General features: G+C 39.7%; 1 protein-coding gene and 1 non-coding gene across 13 annotated transcripts in view; one reads left to right on the top strand and one right to left on the bottom strand.

Moving 5' to 3' along the window:
* The window catches only part of TCF12 (transcription factor 12), a 381,043-nt gene extending 370,676 nt beyond the window's left edge, over positions 1 to 10,367 (top strand). For all 12 annotated transcript variants that reach the window (XM_033189989.1, XM_033189988.1, XM_033189987.1 and 9 more), the window contains 2 exons: positions 3,975 to 4,128; positions 8,010 to 10,367. In XM_033189989.1, the coding sequence (XP_033045880.1) occupies positions 3,975 to 4,117 (143 nt within the window). In that variant the 3' untranslated portion in view covers positions 4,118 to 4,128; positions 8,010 to 10,367. The remainder of the gene's footprint in view (positions 1 to 3,974; positions 4,129 to 8,009) is intronic.
* LOC117071922 lies at positions 59 to 163 on the bottom strand. Its single transcript, XR_004432645.1, has one exon. It is a non-coding gene; the product is annotated as a small nucleolar RNA U13 (small nucleolar RNA).
* Positions 10,368 to 14,956: the final 4,589 nt, after the last annotated feature.

Raw genomic sequence — 14,956 nt, 5'->3', positions numbered from 1 at the left:
TATGAGCAAGGGAGAAATTACTGTAAAAAAAGTTCTTTCTTTTTTTTTTCCAAGTGAAGGTCAGATGGGCAATGTGCTGAGGTCATAACAAATTTGAGAGGGTGGCACATCTCACACACACTCGTGAACACCCAATCATCATGCTCACAAACTACAAAAGGATCAAATCTTTCCTCCTTCCCTCCTTCCCTCTCTCTCCCTCCCTCTCTCCCTCCCTGTCTCTCCCTCCCTGTCTCTCCCTCGGTCCCTCCCCCTCTCTCTCTCTGTCCCTCCCCCTCCCTCCCTCCATCTCTCTCTCTTTTTCTTTCTTTTCTTTTCTTTCTTTTTCTTCTTTCTTTCCTCCTTTTCCTTTTTCTTTCTCTCCTTTCTTTTTGTCTTATGCTTTCTTTCTGCCTTTGTTTCTTTCTTTTTCATTCTTTCCTTGTGTCTTCCTTCCTTCCTTTTTTTTTTCTTTCTCCTTTCCTTTCCTTTTTTTCTTTTCTTGTCTTGTATTTTCTTTTCTTTCCTTTCCTTTTCTTTCTTCCTCGGGGTTTTGCTCTCTTGCCCAGGCTAGAGTGCAGTGGCACAATCATGACTCACTGCAGTCTCAACCTCCCAGACTCAAGTGATGCTCCTACCTCAACCCCCTAAGTAGCTGGGACTACAGGCAGGTACCAGCACGCCTGGCTAATTTTTAAATTTTTGTAGAGACAGTGTCTCACTATCTTGCCCAGGCTACTGTAAAATTCTTACCTCAGCAGCTATCTCCATGTAGTCGTAATAACATAAATATTTTCCTAGTCATAATAATGTCAGAAGTGACTAGTGAGCCAAAAGTTTTGCTATAAACATGTTGCAAAGTTAATGTTATAAGAGAGTCAAGTCCTCAGCTACATAAGAAGTCAATAGATTGAATTCCCCTAATTGAAATTTTGGAAGACATATTTCTCATGCCCTGCAGGTCATGAGAAGTACCAGATCTTTCTGGCTACTTAACACACGTTTGCCATGGTCTTCTGTCTCACACCAAGAGGTATAAAGGAGTAGCCTTAGCTTTTTTTGAATCAAAGTTGTTTATTTACTTCACATTTCCTGGAGTCTGCCATAGTATTGTTCTTCCTGCCAGAAGTGTTCTTTGTCTGTCTGACTCTAGGAATCTGGAAAATCTTGCCTAATTTACTGAGTTTTTGGTGCTGGTCCTTCCCAGCATTTCTCATCATGTCTCCTAGATGCTGATGTGATAGAGTCACTGTTAGCTAAGAGCAATTTTCCATTATAAAGAGAAATGTGAGCCTTTTTTCAGTTGGAAAAATTTCACATCTCACATTCTCCTCTTTAAGTTTTACATACTAATTTATACCCTCTTCTCAGTCTCTCGGGTCATTATATGAGACTTTAACCTCCACAGTCTTTCTTTTATTTTTTTTTTTTGGAGACAGAGTTTCGCTCTTCTTGTCACCCAGGCTGGAGTGCAATGGCGTGATCTCGGCTCACTGCAGCCTCCGTCTCCCTAGTTCAAGTGATTCTCCTGCCTCACCCTCCTGAGTAGCTGAGATTATAGGCACTTGCCACCATGCCCGGCTAATTTTTTGTGTTTTTAGTAGAGACCATGGAGGCCGGTCTCAAACTCCTGACCTCAGGTGATCCGCCTGTTTTGGCCTCCCAAAGTGCTGGGATTACGGGCATGAGCCACTGCACCCGGACCATAGTCTCTTACAAAAAACAAACTGATGAAGGACAAACTCTTACTTGTTAGAGGTGCACAACTACTTATTAAGAAAGTAGCTCTTAATATTTTTTACATAATGATGAACATGATATTTTCTCCTACTAGTTATCCTGATACATTAACTAAGAGTATATCTTTCTTTCTTCATTCATTCATCCTTCTTATAGTTGTATAGGCTCTATGTCTTTCCATAAATACAAGGGCTTAGAAAATTAGAACTCTAAAATGAAATTTTATTAATATGCATCACTGGTAGTCAGGAGTCAGCTAAGTTTACTGTAATGAAGTTTTGTTTACTTTTTAAAAACTTCAATGTGAGCTATAAATGTTGATTGAAATATATACATTCAAATTCACTTTTACCTTACTTTAAAGGGAAAGCCGGCACAGTGGCACTTGCTGGTAGTCCCAGCTTTTTGACAGGCTGAGGTGGGAAGATCCTTTCAGCCCAAGAGTTAAAGGCAAGCCTGGGCAACGTAGTGAGACCCTATCTCTGAAAAAATGGTCGGGGGTGGGGTGGGGACATGGAAAAAGGAGAGCTGTAATAATGATACATTGGCTATGCCCTCATTTCAAGAAAATCTGACATAAAATATAACTTCTAAAAAATACTATTTTCATTCCAACTGATTACAAATGATCCCTTTATATTATATTCATTAGGGCATTTTAATCCATTTATAAAAATATGTGGAGCAACTTTTAACCTATACTATATGTTATAATCAAATAATCAAATAAAAAGCTATATCAGAAGCTATGGATATCTTGGGCTTAAAACTCATTTTTTAAAAAATCCAACAGAAATAGTAGTGTGTAAGTAGATTTTGATCCAGTGGGTCTTTGATCTGATGGATTTTCTTTCCCTTTATTTCTCACAATAGCACCCTATTTCTTCTTTTTCTTTTCTTTTTTTTTTTTTGAGACAGTGTCTCCCTCTGTCATCCAGGCTGGAATGCAGTGGCGCAATCACTGCACCCTTGACAACTCTTGGGCTCAAGTGATCCTTGTACCTCTCAGCTTATTCTTTAACCTCTTTTGAAAATGCCCATGTCACAGATCCCATGTGGTCTTCTTTGTTATCTTTTATAAGAAGCAGCAGAGGTTTTTACCACCCTTTTAATAACACCTCCAGCAATAGAAAGACCAACTCATTCATCTCGTTTCACATATATATCAAAGTAGAAAAGTAACATGTGCACCAGCTATCTCTCCCTCTCCCTTGAACTGGCACATTTCCTATAGAAGAGGGGTCCCCAACCCCTGTGCCCCGGACCAGTACCAGTGGCCTGTTAGGAACTGGACTGGCTGCACAGCAGAAGGTGAGCAGAGAGCAATCCAGCGAAGCTTCATCTGTATTTACAGACACTCCCCATCATTTGCATCTCCACCTCCTGTCAGATGAGCAGCAGCATTAGGTTCTCATAGGAGCGTGAACCCTATTGTGAACTGCATATGCGAGGTATCTGAGATCTAGATTGCCTGCTCCTTATGAGAGTCTAATGCCTGATGATCTGCCCTTCTGTCCCATTACCCCCAGGTGGGGCCATCTCGTTCCAGGAAAACAGGCTCAGGGCTGCCACTGACTCTATATTATGGTGACTTGTATAATTATTTCATTTTATATTACGATGTAATAATAATAGAAATACAGTGCACAATAAATGTCATGTGCTTAAGTCATTGTGAAACCATCCCGCTCCCTTCCCCCCATACCCAATTCATGGAAAAATTGTCTTTCACGAAACCAGTTCCTGGTGCCAGAAAGGTTGGGGATCACTGCTTTAGAGGAATAGCTGAGGATATCTCTTACTTTATCCTTTTCTGAACTGGTAACTTTTAGATAAAGCACAGATGTCTCTCTCTAAGTACAAGATGTCAGCATTCATGTCAATTCAGTGTACCGTGTCTTAGCAGGACATTGAAGAGACTTGGTAGCCTAATAACAAGAGCATTTGCCGAAATGTTTGAGTGAAGAGTAGCATTTTGATTTAAATCAAATCAAACCCTAGAAGACTAAATCATGAGCAAAAAAATGAAGAAAACACAAAATGGTCACTTAGAAGTATAAATCTGGAGGCTCAGTTCAATGCTGAGGTTTTGTGTGAGCACGTTGTTTCTTCTATGTGATGATACTTAGTATGGGAACGAAGTTACACAGAGATTGGTAATCCCCACAGAAAGAAAATAACAGCAATTTGTTCAGCTTGAGACCTAGTTTATAACTTCAAACCATAGTGATAAAAATTCTTTCCTCCTGTTTTAGAGAGGAACCTTAACCCCAAAGCAGCCTGCCTTAAGAGAAGGGAAGAAGAAAAAGTTTCTGCCGTATCGGCAGAGCCGCCAACCACACTGCCAGGAACCCATCCTGGGCTTAGTGAAACTACCAACCCTATGGGTCATATGTAAACATCAGCCAGGTAAGTACGGGTTTGAAAAGAAACAACAAGGAAATAACCTTAAGACTCATCTTAAACTGGGTTAGAATCTTTGAACAGAATTCTGTAGTGAGCAGTGGCCATTGTAAAGGTCACATGTAATTTTAAATACAACAGTTTGTCTTTCTGTTACATTGTCAGACTTAGAGAGCCAGTGTCATTTTATACGAAATTACCATTTTCTTCAAAGTGTGACAGTACCTTGTGACTTTGGTTCTTCTGTTCTGAATCGTCATGTTTACTCTCTTACATGAGTATCTTCCTGATCCAAGAAGAAATAATAAAGTGACTCAGCCATCAGAAAACGCTCTTGCTACCACTCATGTTCTTCATTTCTTTATTCAGAAATGCTTGACTATATCATCAACCAGTTTTCTGCTAATTATCTAGCTCTTTGTCATGAAGCCTTTATATATAAAAAAGTTATTACTTCTATTTGGATCAATAATGCAAGTTTATGATATGATGCTTCCTCCCCACTTGCAAGCACATCAGTTAACACCTTCTAGAATCTATTAATGAATTTGAAGTTATTATATATGGTAGAGCCAGAATGCCCTTCTCTCTGGTGGAATTTTACTTGTTCAAGGACTATTCTTTGTATCTTCCTCTTCATGGACTAAACACAATTCAGTTCCTTGTGATTTTTTTTTTTTTTCCTAAAGACGGAGTCTCGCTCTGTCGCCCAGGCTGGAGTGCAGTGGCACAATCTTGGCTCACTGCAGCCTCTGCCTCCCAGATTCCAGCAATTCTCCTGCCTCAGCATCCCGAGTAGACTAGCTGGGATTACAGGTGCGCACCACCATGCCCGGCTAATTTTTGTATTTTTAGTAGAGATGAGGTTTCACCATGTTGGCCAGGCTGGTCTTGAACTCCTGACCTCAGGTGATCCATGCGCCTCAGCCTCCCAAAGAGCTAGGATTACAGGCGTGAGCCACCTCACCCGGCTGGTAACTTCACTTTTATAACCTGCCTTCAGCAGTATGTAGTTTTTTTCCCAGTTTTATCAAGTAAAGGCAGATGAGTGTGGGGTGTGGAACAGAAAAAAATATGAAGTGCAGTTTCATTTGGTCAGTTTTGTGGCTCTCTTAATTTTGAACTGAAAGTCTGGAATTTGATAGAATATTTGATAGATAAACTACAAATATTACTGACTCACCTTTTCCTGAGGGATTTAGTTCCTACCACCACTATATATAGAGGGTCAAATGAGAGCACATACAGGGTCAAACCAGACCACACAGAAGATTTCATTTAGGGTAAAAGAAAGGAAGAGTTAAGGCAGTTATTTCATAAGTCAATTATAACTGTAACATTAGCACACTGGAGAAAACCTCAAACTACCTCCCCCACAAAAAGTAGCCAGCAGTCTAAGAGATTGTACATGTCAGAGACTTTAGGCAAGAGCTAAGCTAGTTTACAGATCCTCTAAAACCTAAATCATTGTTTCATACTCTACAGAAAATATAGACTACTATGAAACAATAAATATTTTTGTTTCAAAAACAAACCTTGAAGTTTTTTTGTTTGTTCGGGATTTTTGTTGGTGGTGGTTTTATTGTTGTTTGTTTGTTTTGAGATAGAGTTTCGCTCTGTCACCTGAGCTGGAGTGCATTGGCGCGATCATCTCGGCTCACTGCAACTCTCGCCTCCTGGGTTTGAGCAATTCTTCCACCTCAGCCTCCTGAGTAGCTGGGATTACAGACATGCACCACCACACCCAGCTAATTTTTTTGTATTTTTAGTAGAGACAGGGTTTCACCAGATTGCCCAGCCTGGTCTCAAACTCCTGACCTCAAGCTATCTGCCCGCCTCGGCTTCCCAAAGTGCTGGGATTACAGGCGTGAGCCGCTGAGCCCAGCTAAAAAATTAACTTTGAAGTTTTAAAATAAAACCATGCCACTATTTATCAGTGCAAAAGAGACTTTCTAAATTGATAGATTATTTCAAAGAAGAGTGATGGGAGAGGTAACTTCTTAAGCTCAGGTCCCAGATAACCACCAAGCTGTGAAAAAGAGCGCTAGTCATTCTGCCCTAACACTTCTCTTGGAGCCTATGTCTTCCTTTTCTTGTCTCGCTCTAGTTAGTTCTACCCATTTCCTCTTGTTTTCTTCCCAGTCTCTCTCTTACTCCTTCAACTTTGTCTTCTCATTCTCATCTCTCGTTTCCTTCTTCTTCCTTCCTGTGCTTTTACTACTTCTGTATTTCATACTGCTTTCATAGCTCTACCCTTATCTCTTTATCATGTGGAAATTTTCTTACTTAGGTTAAAATTAAACTTTGGGCATTCCCACCTATCAAAAAAGGATCAAGAATTCTTTTAAGTTTAAAAAGGCATCAAGATATGAGACATGTAGTGAATGCACTTTGTTCCGTAGGTTGTATAGGCTAGTGTTTGTCATCTTAGAATATGTGCTGAGGTTTCTAATTTCATAAAGATAGTTATCTGGTTTCATGAATTGGATAGCAGATTAAAAGCAGCAAGAGATAGGGCAGCAGGAAAAATGCTACTAGAATCAAAATGGCTAAGACATGACCACAGAATGACTGGTTATAGACATACAAAAATTTGCTATCATGTAATATAGGCCAAGGACCTTTGAATATCTTAGTTTTCCATCCCTAAGAGCATCACTGTGTACCTAAACAATACTGTGGTTATTGTTTAATAAGGAAGTAAAAGTTATGATTCTATTTAAAACTATTGTATTAAAAATTTAGTTAATTTTTAACTAAATAGATATATATTATATATTTACATATATATATGTTTCATTTGGTCAGTTTTGTGGCTCATTTTGAACTGAAAGTCTGGAATTTGATAGAAAAACTACAAATATTAGTAACTCACCTTTTCCTGAGGGATTTAGTTCCTACCACCACTACATATATAGGATCAAACCAGACCACACAGAAGATTTCATTTAGGGTAAAAGAAAGGAAGAGTGAAGGTTGCTAATTTCATAAAGATGGTTACCTGGTTTCATGAATTGGATAGCAGATTAAAAGCAGCAAGAGACAGGGCAGGTGTATATTATATACATCTATATAATTATATATATATATAATAGAGTTAGAGTTACCACTATATATATTATATTGGGAACATAAGTATGTATAGAATTGGTACTAATGGAGTAAAATGTTGTTAATAAATGTTGAGTAAACATTTATTGAGGACCTACTATGTGCCAGGAACTGGGACCAATATGAAAATGAATGCAAAGTGGCCTCTGACCTCAAGTGCTCTCAGTTCAGATGAAATAAATGTAAACTATTAACACAGTGTGGTTGAGTGGAGGCAGCAGCAAATTGAGGGCTTTACTGTTGTCTCACTACTGAGGAATGAATGAGTAGCACCTCAGAGCTCAGTTATTGCCAGCTTGAATGTTGTTAAAATGAAGGTTTGCATCATTGCTGCATCTGTTTTATACTCCTATAGTTTGTGGTTCTGTAATTACATGATCTCCTTTAAAAATCTTACCATATAGCCGGGTGTGGTGGTGCACACCTGTAGTCCCAGCTACTCAGAGACTGAGGTGGGAAGATCACTTGAGGCCAGGAGTTTAAGGCTGTATTGAACCATGATCATGGCACTGCACTCCAGCCTGGGTGATACAGCAAGACACTGTCTGAAAACAAACAAACAAAAAACCTTACCATATGCATCAAGTAAAACCATTTCATTATACCTTAAAAGGAAGAAGTTCATTAAGTCACTTAGCAGACTACAAATTTAGTGCAGACATGGATATAGATGAGGAATACCAGCTTGTTTTGTTGGTGCGAGGGGGAAGGTGTTTTATTTTTAATAATTATGTACTAACTGGTATTGTCCTCTCCCTTGGCTGTCCCTGCCACAGTTCCAGAGTTATCAGTAGGCTAGATAGAAGGTGACCTCTCCTCATAAGGACTTGGACAACTCAGATTATCTGAAGACACAGACCTGACAGGAGGGAGAAGAAAAAACAAAACACTTGAAGCAAGAAACTCAAATGTAATCCTACGATCAAAGCAACTGGTCAACACTTCCATCAGAAGTGAAGATAGGAAGCTCATCAGATAGAACATCAGCCCATGAGATGTTTGCAACAAATCATTTTGTTGCAAGCAGTGTGTCGCTTCTGCACAATCAGAGACTGTCTCGATCTCTCCACTCACCGTGGAAGTTGCCTTGTGCCTAAACTGAATTGACAAACGCATTGTAACTACAAATTTTATTTATTGTTATGAAACTGTAAGGTCTACATATAAAGGGAAAAAGTTAATGTGGAAAGCTGATCTACACTCAGCTGATGCCAGCATACATTAAAGCGGTTCACGTGCAGAGAACAAAGCAGTGACAACCATTGGCCCTTAGCATTCCCGGCATACCTATTAGTGTCTTAAAAAGGAAGGGAAAAGTCTTTTGTTGCCCTCTCCTATCCTTTTGCCATATGAATAGTGTTTTCCATGAAATAGGAAAATATCACTTGGAATAGCATTTCTCTTGCTCTCATTTTTTGATTTATTTTTATTTTCTCTTTGTGGGTGTTATATTTGATTTCTAAATCTGAATAGTTTATGGTCACAGTCCAGCCTCCGTGCAGCCCTGTGTGCTTTGCACATTTACCTTACAGTGGTAAGCAGAGACCATCTGTGACCATAGCCTAGCTAGGATTTTAAAAGGGGAAATTTTGTTCTCTAGGTTTTCCCCCAAATAAACATTGCTTTATTTCTAATAATAACCAAGACTTTTCAGGCTTCTAGATCTCATAGGAAAGCTTGTAACAGCAAAATTGTAAATTACAAGGGAAGAATCTACTTTTTAGAAATTGCTTTGTTTTCCAAGCAGTAAGTACTACATACAGTACTTGTAAAGTGTTAGCTGTAAGTAAGCACAAAATACATTTAAAATACAAAGACGATTTTTTCAGGCTGTGATTATGGTGAACATAACAAAACCCAGTAGTCACCAAGGCAGGTAGTGTGATAAATGAACACACCACTCTGAGGCTAATTACCTAATGGAATACAAGAGCAATGGTCACCCGTGTTTCCTTATCCTAGCCTTTATTTCTCTGTCATTTGGATGGCTGGTCAATGGGGAAGAATTCAGTGGGTGATTTAATCAACTGCAAACCATCTGCCCCTGTCCCAAAATGATGAGCCAGATTAGCATTAAACCAGTATTTGTCAGTCCATCTTAATACTGTTCATTAAGGCACTCTCTGTCTCTAATCCTTAGGAGTTGTTTTGAAAGACATAATCACTTTGAACTTCCATGAAACCTGTCTTCCACCACAACAACCCTGGGATAGAAAAACATGCTAAACGAGGTATCTTGGCTTAATAATTCCTTATAGCCAACATCAACAGTGGCAATCAGCACACAGAGGAAAGGACCCAAATCACTATGTAGCTTAAAGATTTCTGTTAATTTGAAAGAACAAAAACAGGACAGAACTTCTGGTACTCTAATCAGGATGATTCCTAACAAGTCAGTCATTTGTGAATTTAGTGGACTTTTTGGTTACTTTAATTTGCATATATTCTCCAGTTACATCAGACTCTATCTGTGGCCTTGTTCTTCATTTCAGTGTTAATCAGCTAAACAGAAGTTGTTGCTTATGATGTGTGAGTGAACATATGCCACTGCCTGGCCTTTTTTTCTTCAGAGCTTGTTGTCTTTTTCGCTATATTAGACTTTGCAGTATGCCCAGAAGCTTTCCTTCATAAAATAGAAAGAAAAAAACATTTGGCTTATTTTTCACTGTAGCTAGTCTTTTATACAATAATCTTGTAAGAAAATTTCTTGAATTCTAAATATTACTCTTTCTAGATTTTTGAAATCAAAAAGTTTTCAGTAAAAAGTTTCTTACTTTATTTTATTATATTAGGTAGTAAAAATGTAGGGTTATTTACCATAACCTGTTCATTAATATCAGAAATTTACAATAGCATTTTAAGACCATAGTAGGATTCTAGCATACCGTGTAGTACCTATGGAGTATTGTAAGAGCTAATTGTTGGAGATGAATTGCTTCTCATCTTGTTCTCCAGTTTCCATTGTTGGTTTATTGCAGATTTGTATCCTGTGTCAAATTCAAGGTATTATTGATAAACCTTTTCAACCAGCAGCAAGAAGTTCAAATTTTTTTCTGTCACTGTAACAGAAAACACAATATGTATATAACATTTATGTAGCAATAAATGTGCCATCTTTTTTTTAACACAGTAAACTAGTGAGTTTTTTACATTTCTCTTTCTCAAATAATGTATTTTGTTTTCTTTTCTCCATCTCATTCATCCCAGAAACACTCACTGCTTTTCCTAACTGCATTATCTGCATTATCTGGGAAGCCCTTCAGGACAGAATCAGGGTTGTGGAGCTAAGTTGGCAATCTGGTCCGGAGCTTCTCCAGCTTGTGCTTTTCTCCTCTTGCCCGCACTACTGATAGTGGCCTTTTACCCTTTTCCTAAAGATTGACCAAACAGCAATTAGTAGCTATAGAAAATCTACTCATTTGTAGATCTAGAGAAAAATGAAGAAGATGGAAAAAGACTCAAATGAGGCTTTTTAAGTTATTCGTCAAAGCACTTTTCACATTTCCCATACCCTTTCTCACAAAAAAAAGTGTGTCATAATTAGGTAATGGTATTATTTATTGTTTAAAAGTTAAAAGATTAAAAGTTTGCTTTTATCCCAGTTTTTAACTACAAAAAAAGCATAGTGATTATCCATGAGGACTTCATGCCAAGCAAGAACTTCAAACAAACTGGACAAACTTTTTTTGACAGTGAATGACTTTTTGTAGGACCTGTGCATGCGAAACCCATGGTGACTGTCACATACTCTTGGTATGCTGGCAGATTGCTTCTCTTGGTGAATTATGAAATCCACTGTTCACATTGGGTGCCTAACAGAACATTTTGTTTCTTGTGGGATTTAGTGAAAACTGTTAAACTTGTTAAGTTGATTTTATACAAAATGATAGAAATATCTAAGAAGAAAATGTATAATCTTAAGAGCTGAAATGAAATATAGAGACCATCTAGTAAATGACCTCATTAATAGATCTGTGAAAACTGAGACTCAGATTGCATGTCTCTAAGAACACATAATTAGTAACAGATCAAGACGCAACTTTCCCTACAAAACCTCCCTGCCTTTACTTTCTCTTTCTAGATTTCTAGGCCAGTTCTACTCAGTGTCTTCATTTTCTTCCATATTTGTTTTATTTCATGTTTCTCTCCTATAGTTCATGTTTTCTTTCTCCTTGGAAACTCAAAATTTAAACACGTGTGTGTGTGTGTGTGTGTGTGTGTGTGACTTTACAGAATTTGGCATTAAATAGTCCTCGATTCAGATCTGAGCTCAACATCTGATTAACTTCATTTTCTTACCTGAAAAATGGAGATAACATATTAGAATTGTGTAAGTATTGAATGAAACAATGTATAGAAAGCTCTTATGGTTCTTGTCACATAATAAGTACTTAATAAATGATAAATATTTTTAAATAAATAATATTATAACCAACTCCCAGGATGATTCCTCTTCAGCCATCCTGTCAGAGGCAAATGGTAAAATAAACCCCCAGAAGATGTCAACCCATCTTTGTAGGAGTCTACATTCTTTTGCAGCCATCCAATGAAATATTGCATTTCTTTTCAGTGCCCTCCCATGGCTACATTTTAAGAGGTTTTTTTTTGTTTTTTAGACCTTCACATTTCAAGAGTGAGTCTGGTGGGCATGGTGGCTCACGCCTGTAATCCCAGCAATTTGGGAGGCCAAGGTGGGCCGATCACTTGAGGTCAGGAGTTCATGACCAGCCTGGCCAACATGGTAAAACCCCATCTCTACTAAAAGAACAAAACTTAGCCAGCCATGGTGGCAGGTGCCTGTAATCCAAGCTTCTTGGGAGGCTGAGGCAGGAGAATCACTTGAACCCGGAAGGTGGAGGTTTCAGTGAGCTGAGGTCATGCCATTGCACTACAGCCAGAAGAACAAGAGCAAAACTCTGTCTCAAAAAAAAAAAAAGAGTGAGCTAGTAGGCTTTATCCAGTCACACTGTGGGTGGACAGCTGTATCAGTTTGGGTTCTTAAGAAGCAGATGCCAAGAGGAAGTTAGAAGGGCAAAGGATTGCCGGGCGCGGTGGCTCAAGCCTGTAATCTCAGCACTTTGGGAGGCCGAGACGGGCAGATCACGAGGTCAGGAGATCGAGACCATCCTGGCTAACACGGTGAAACCCTGTCTCTACTAAAAAATACAAAAAAAAAACTAGCCGGGTGAAGTGGCGGGCGCCTGTAGTCCCAGCTACTCGGGAGGCTAAGGCAGGAGAATGGCGTGAACCCGGGAGGCGGAGCTTGCAGTGAGCTGAGATCTGGCCACTGCACTCCAGCCCAGGCGACAGAGCAAGACTCCGTCTCAAAAAAAAAAAAAAAGAAGGGCAAAGGATTTATTAGGAGATGTACCTGTGAAAAAGCGGTGAGGAACCAAAAGTGGACACGGATGGCCTTCAGACCATGCTGCAGGTTTGACATTAAAAGAAGGGCATGTAATAAGGAAGGAGGATTAGGCAGGGAGAGCCTCAGGCTGCCTGCAGTTCTGAAGAAGGCCTGAGCAGCCCAGTGGGGGTGTTCTGGCACAAAGATTGCCGACGAAGGAGGCTTATGTTGGGCAGGAATGGCAAAGTAGTATCAGTGTCCCTGTTTTGGTCGGTGATTGACTGGGATTTACCTGAGGAGACTGAGGCCTCAGTTTGAACACTGCAGCAAAAGTGCTGCAGCCAGAAGCTGACAGCTAACCACCCTCCCAACAGGTTATCTGTGAAAGGAGACCTCAGGTGCACCTCATGGCTTCCACAGCACCTCATCTTCTTCCTACAAAAGAGCAAAATAAAACCAAAGGGTCTTCTGAAGTCACTGAGACAATAGCTGATCTCATTGGGCCAATGAGTCTTCTAAAAATTGCAGTTCCTTCTCCTTTGGCATTCCACAGTCAAGTAAACCTACATGTATTATCTGGAAGAATGAATCCCATTCCTCCTCCATCTTCTTTTGCTCTGGTGTGTAATCTGGATACTAGCCCCTAAAGTTACTGTGTTTAGCAACTTCATTTCTCCATGTCTGTTGGGGGCTGGTTTCACGATCCCCTAAGGATAGCAAAATCTCCAGATGCTCATGGCCTTTATATAAAAGGGCACGATATTTGCATACAATCTACACACATCCCCCCACATACTTTAAATCATCTCTAGATTACTCATAGTACCTAATGCACAGTAAATCCTATGTAAATCATTATTATGCTGTATTGGTTTTTCGTCTGCATTATTTTCAGTATTACATTGTTTTGTTCTGAAAACAGGGTCTTGCTCTGTCACCCAGGCTGAAGTGCAGTGGTATGATCCTAGCTTGATGTAACCTCAAACTCCTGGGCTCAAGTGATCCTCCTGCCTTGGCCTCCCAGAGTTCTGGGATTACAGGTGTGAGCCACCATGCCCAGCCTGTAATGGTGGTGGTGGTGGTGGTGTTTGAGACAGGGTCGTACATTATTGCCAAAGCTGGAGTACAGTGGCACATACATGGCTCAACCTCCTTGGCTCAAACAATCCTCCTGCCTCAGCCTCTAGAGCAGCTGGGACCGTAAGAGGGCACCCCCATGCCTAGATAACTTTTTTATTTTTTGTAGAGATGGAATCTCCCCATGTTGACCAGGCTGAGCTTAAACTTAGGGACTCAACCTGTCCTCCCGCCTTGGCCTCCTAAAGTGCTGGGATTATAGATGACTGTGCCTGGCCCCTTGTTAATTTATAATTAGTTTTTTCCCCCCCAATATTTTTGATCTATGGTTTCTTGAATCTGGATGTGGGACCTACATCAGATAAGAAAGGCCAGCTGTATTCTGGTGTTCTTCACAGGACAAGTGACAGTCCCTGCTTGCTGGGTCAGTGGACTGTCCACGCGTCTTTGTGGCCACCTGGTTTAGGAAGCTCACAATGTCCTCATCATTTGGAGGTGTTTCCCTGTGAGTGACCTCAGCCCTAGGCTTTCTTACGTGTGCCTGTACTGGAGCATGTATATGGGAGTAGAAATATCTTTCCTATGTTTGTTACCTTTCTTTAGTTATTGCCAGAAGACAGCCTGGAGGGGTTTTCTGTTCTCTTTGACATAGACCTTCAATCCTTTCCCCAAACTGTCATGTGGTGCCACTGCTGCCTTCTGCCAGGGTCTCCTTTCTCACTCTTGAGGGTCAGTGTTCCACTACGCTGGGTCCCCAGGGTCTCTGAGCCATTTTGTCTTTGGGCTTGGTGAGCACCATGTGCAAGATTTCCAAGTCTTTCAAAGCTTGTGAAAATGTTTGCAATCTGAAAAAATATTACGGTGCCAAAAGAAAAAAATGCAAAATGAAATTAATTTCAAAAACCGTTACAAAAGTCATGCAAAACTGTTATAGCAAAACTAAATTGCTATTTAATGTGGAAATTGAGCTTATTTTAATGTATTTGATCTTATTAAATTTGGTATAGAAGGAATGTACCTTAACACAATAAAGAAGCATCTATGACAAACCCATAGCTAACATCCTAACTCACTGGTGAAAACTTAGAAGCTTTTCCTCTAAGATCAGGAACAAGACAAGGATGCCCACTCCAGCCACTTCTATTCAACATAGTAATCCTAGCTGGAGCAATTATGCAAAAGAAAGAAAAGACAGCCAAACTGGAAGAAGTTTAACTGTCCCTATTTGCAGACAACATAATCTTGTAATACAGAAAACCTTAATGATTCTACCAAAAAACTTAGAACAAATGAATTCAGTAA

This window comes from Trachypithecus francoisi, unplaced genomic scaffold, assembly GCF_009764315.1.
Source record: "Trachypithecus francoisi isolate TF-2019V2 unplaced genomic scaffold, Tfra_2.0 Lachesis_group3, whole genome shotgun sequence".
NCBI classification, from domain to species: domain Eukaryota; kingdom Metazoa; phylum Chordata; class Mammalia; order Primates; family Cercopithecidae; genus Trachypithecus; species Trachypithecus francoisi.
This window is presented reverse-complemented; position numbering and strand designations above follow the sequence as displayed.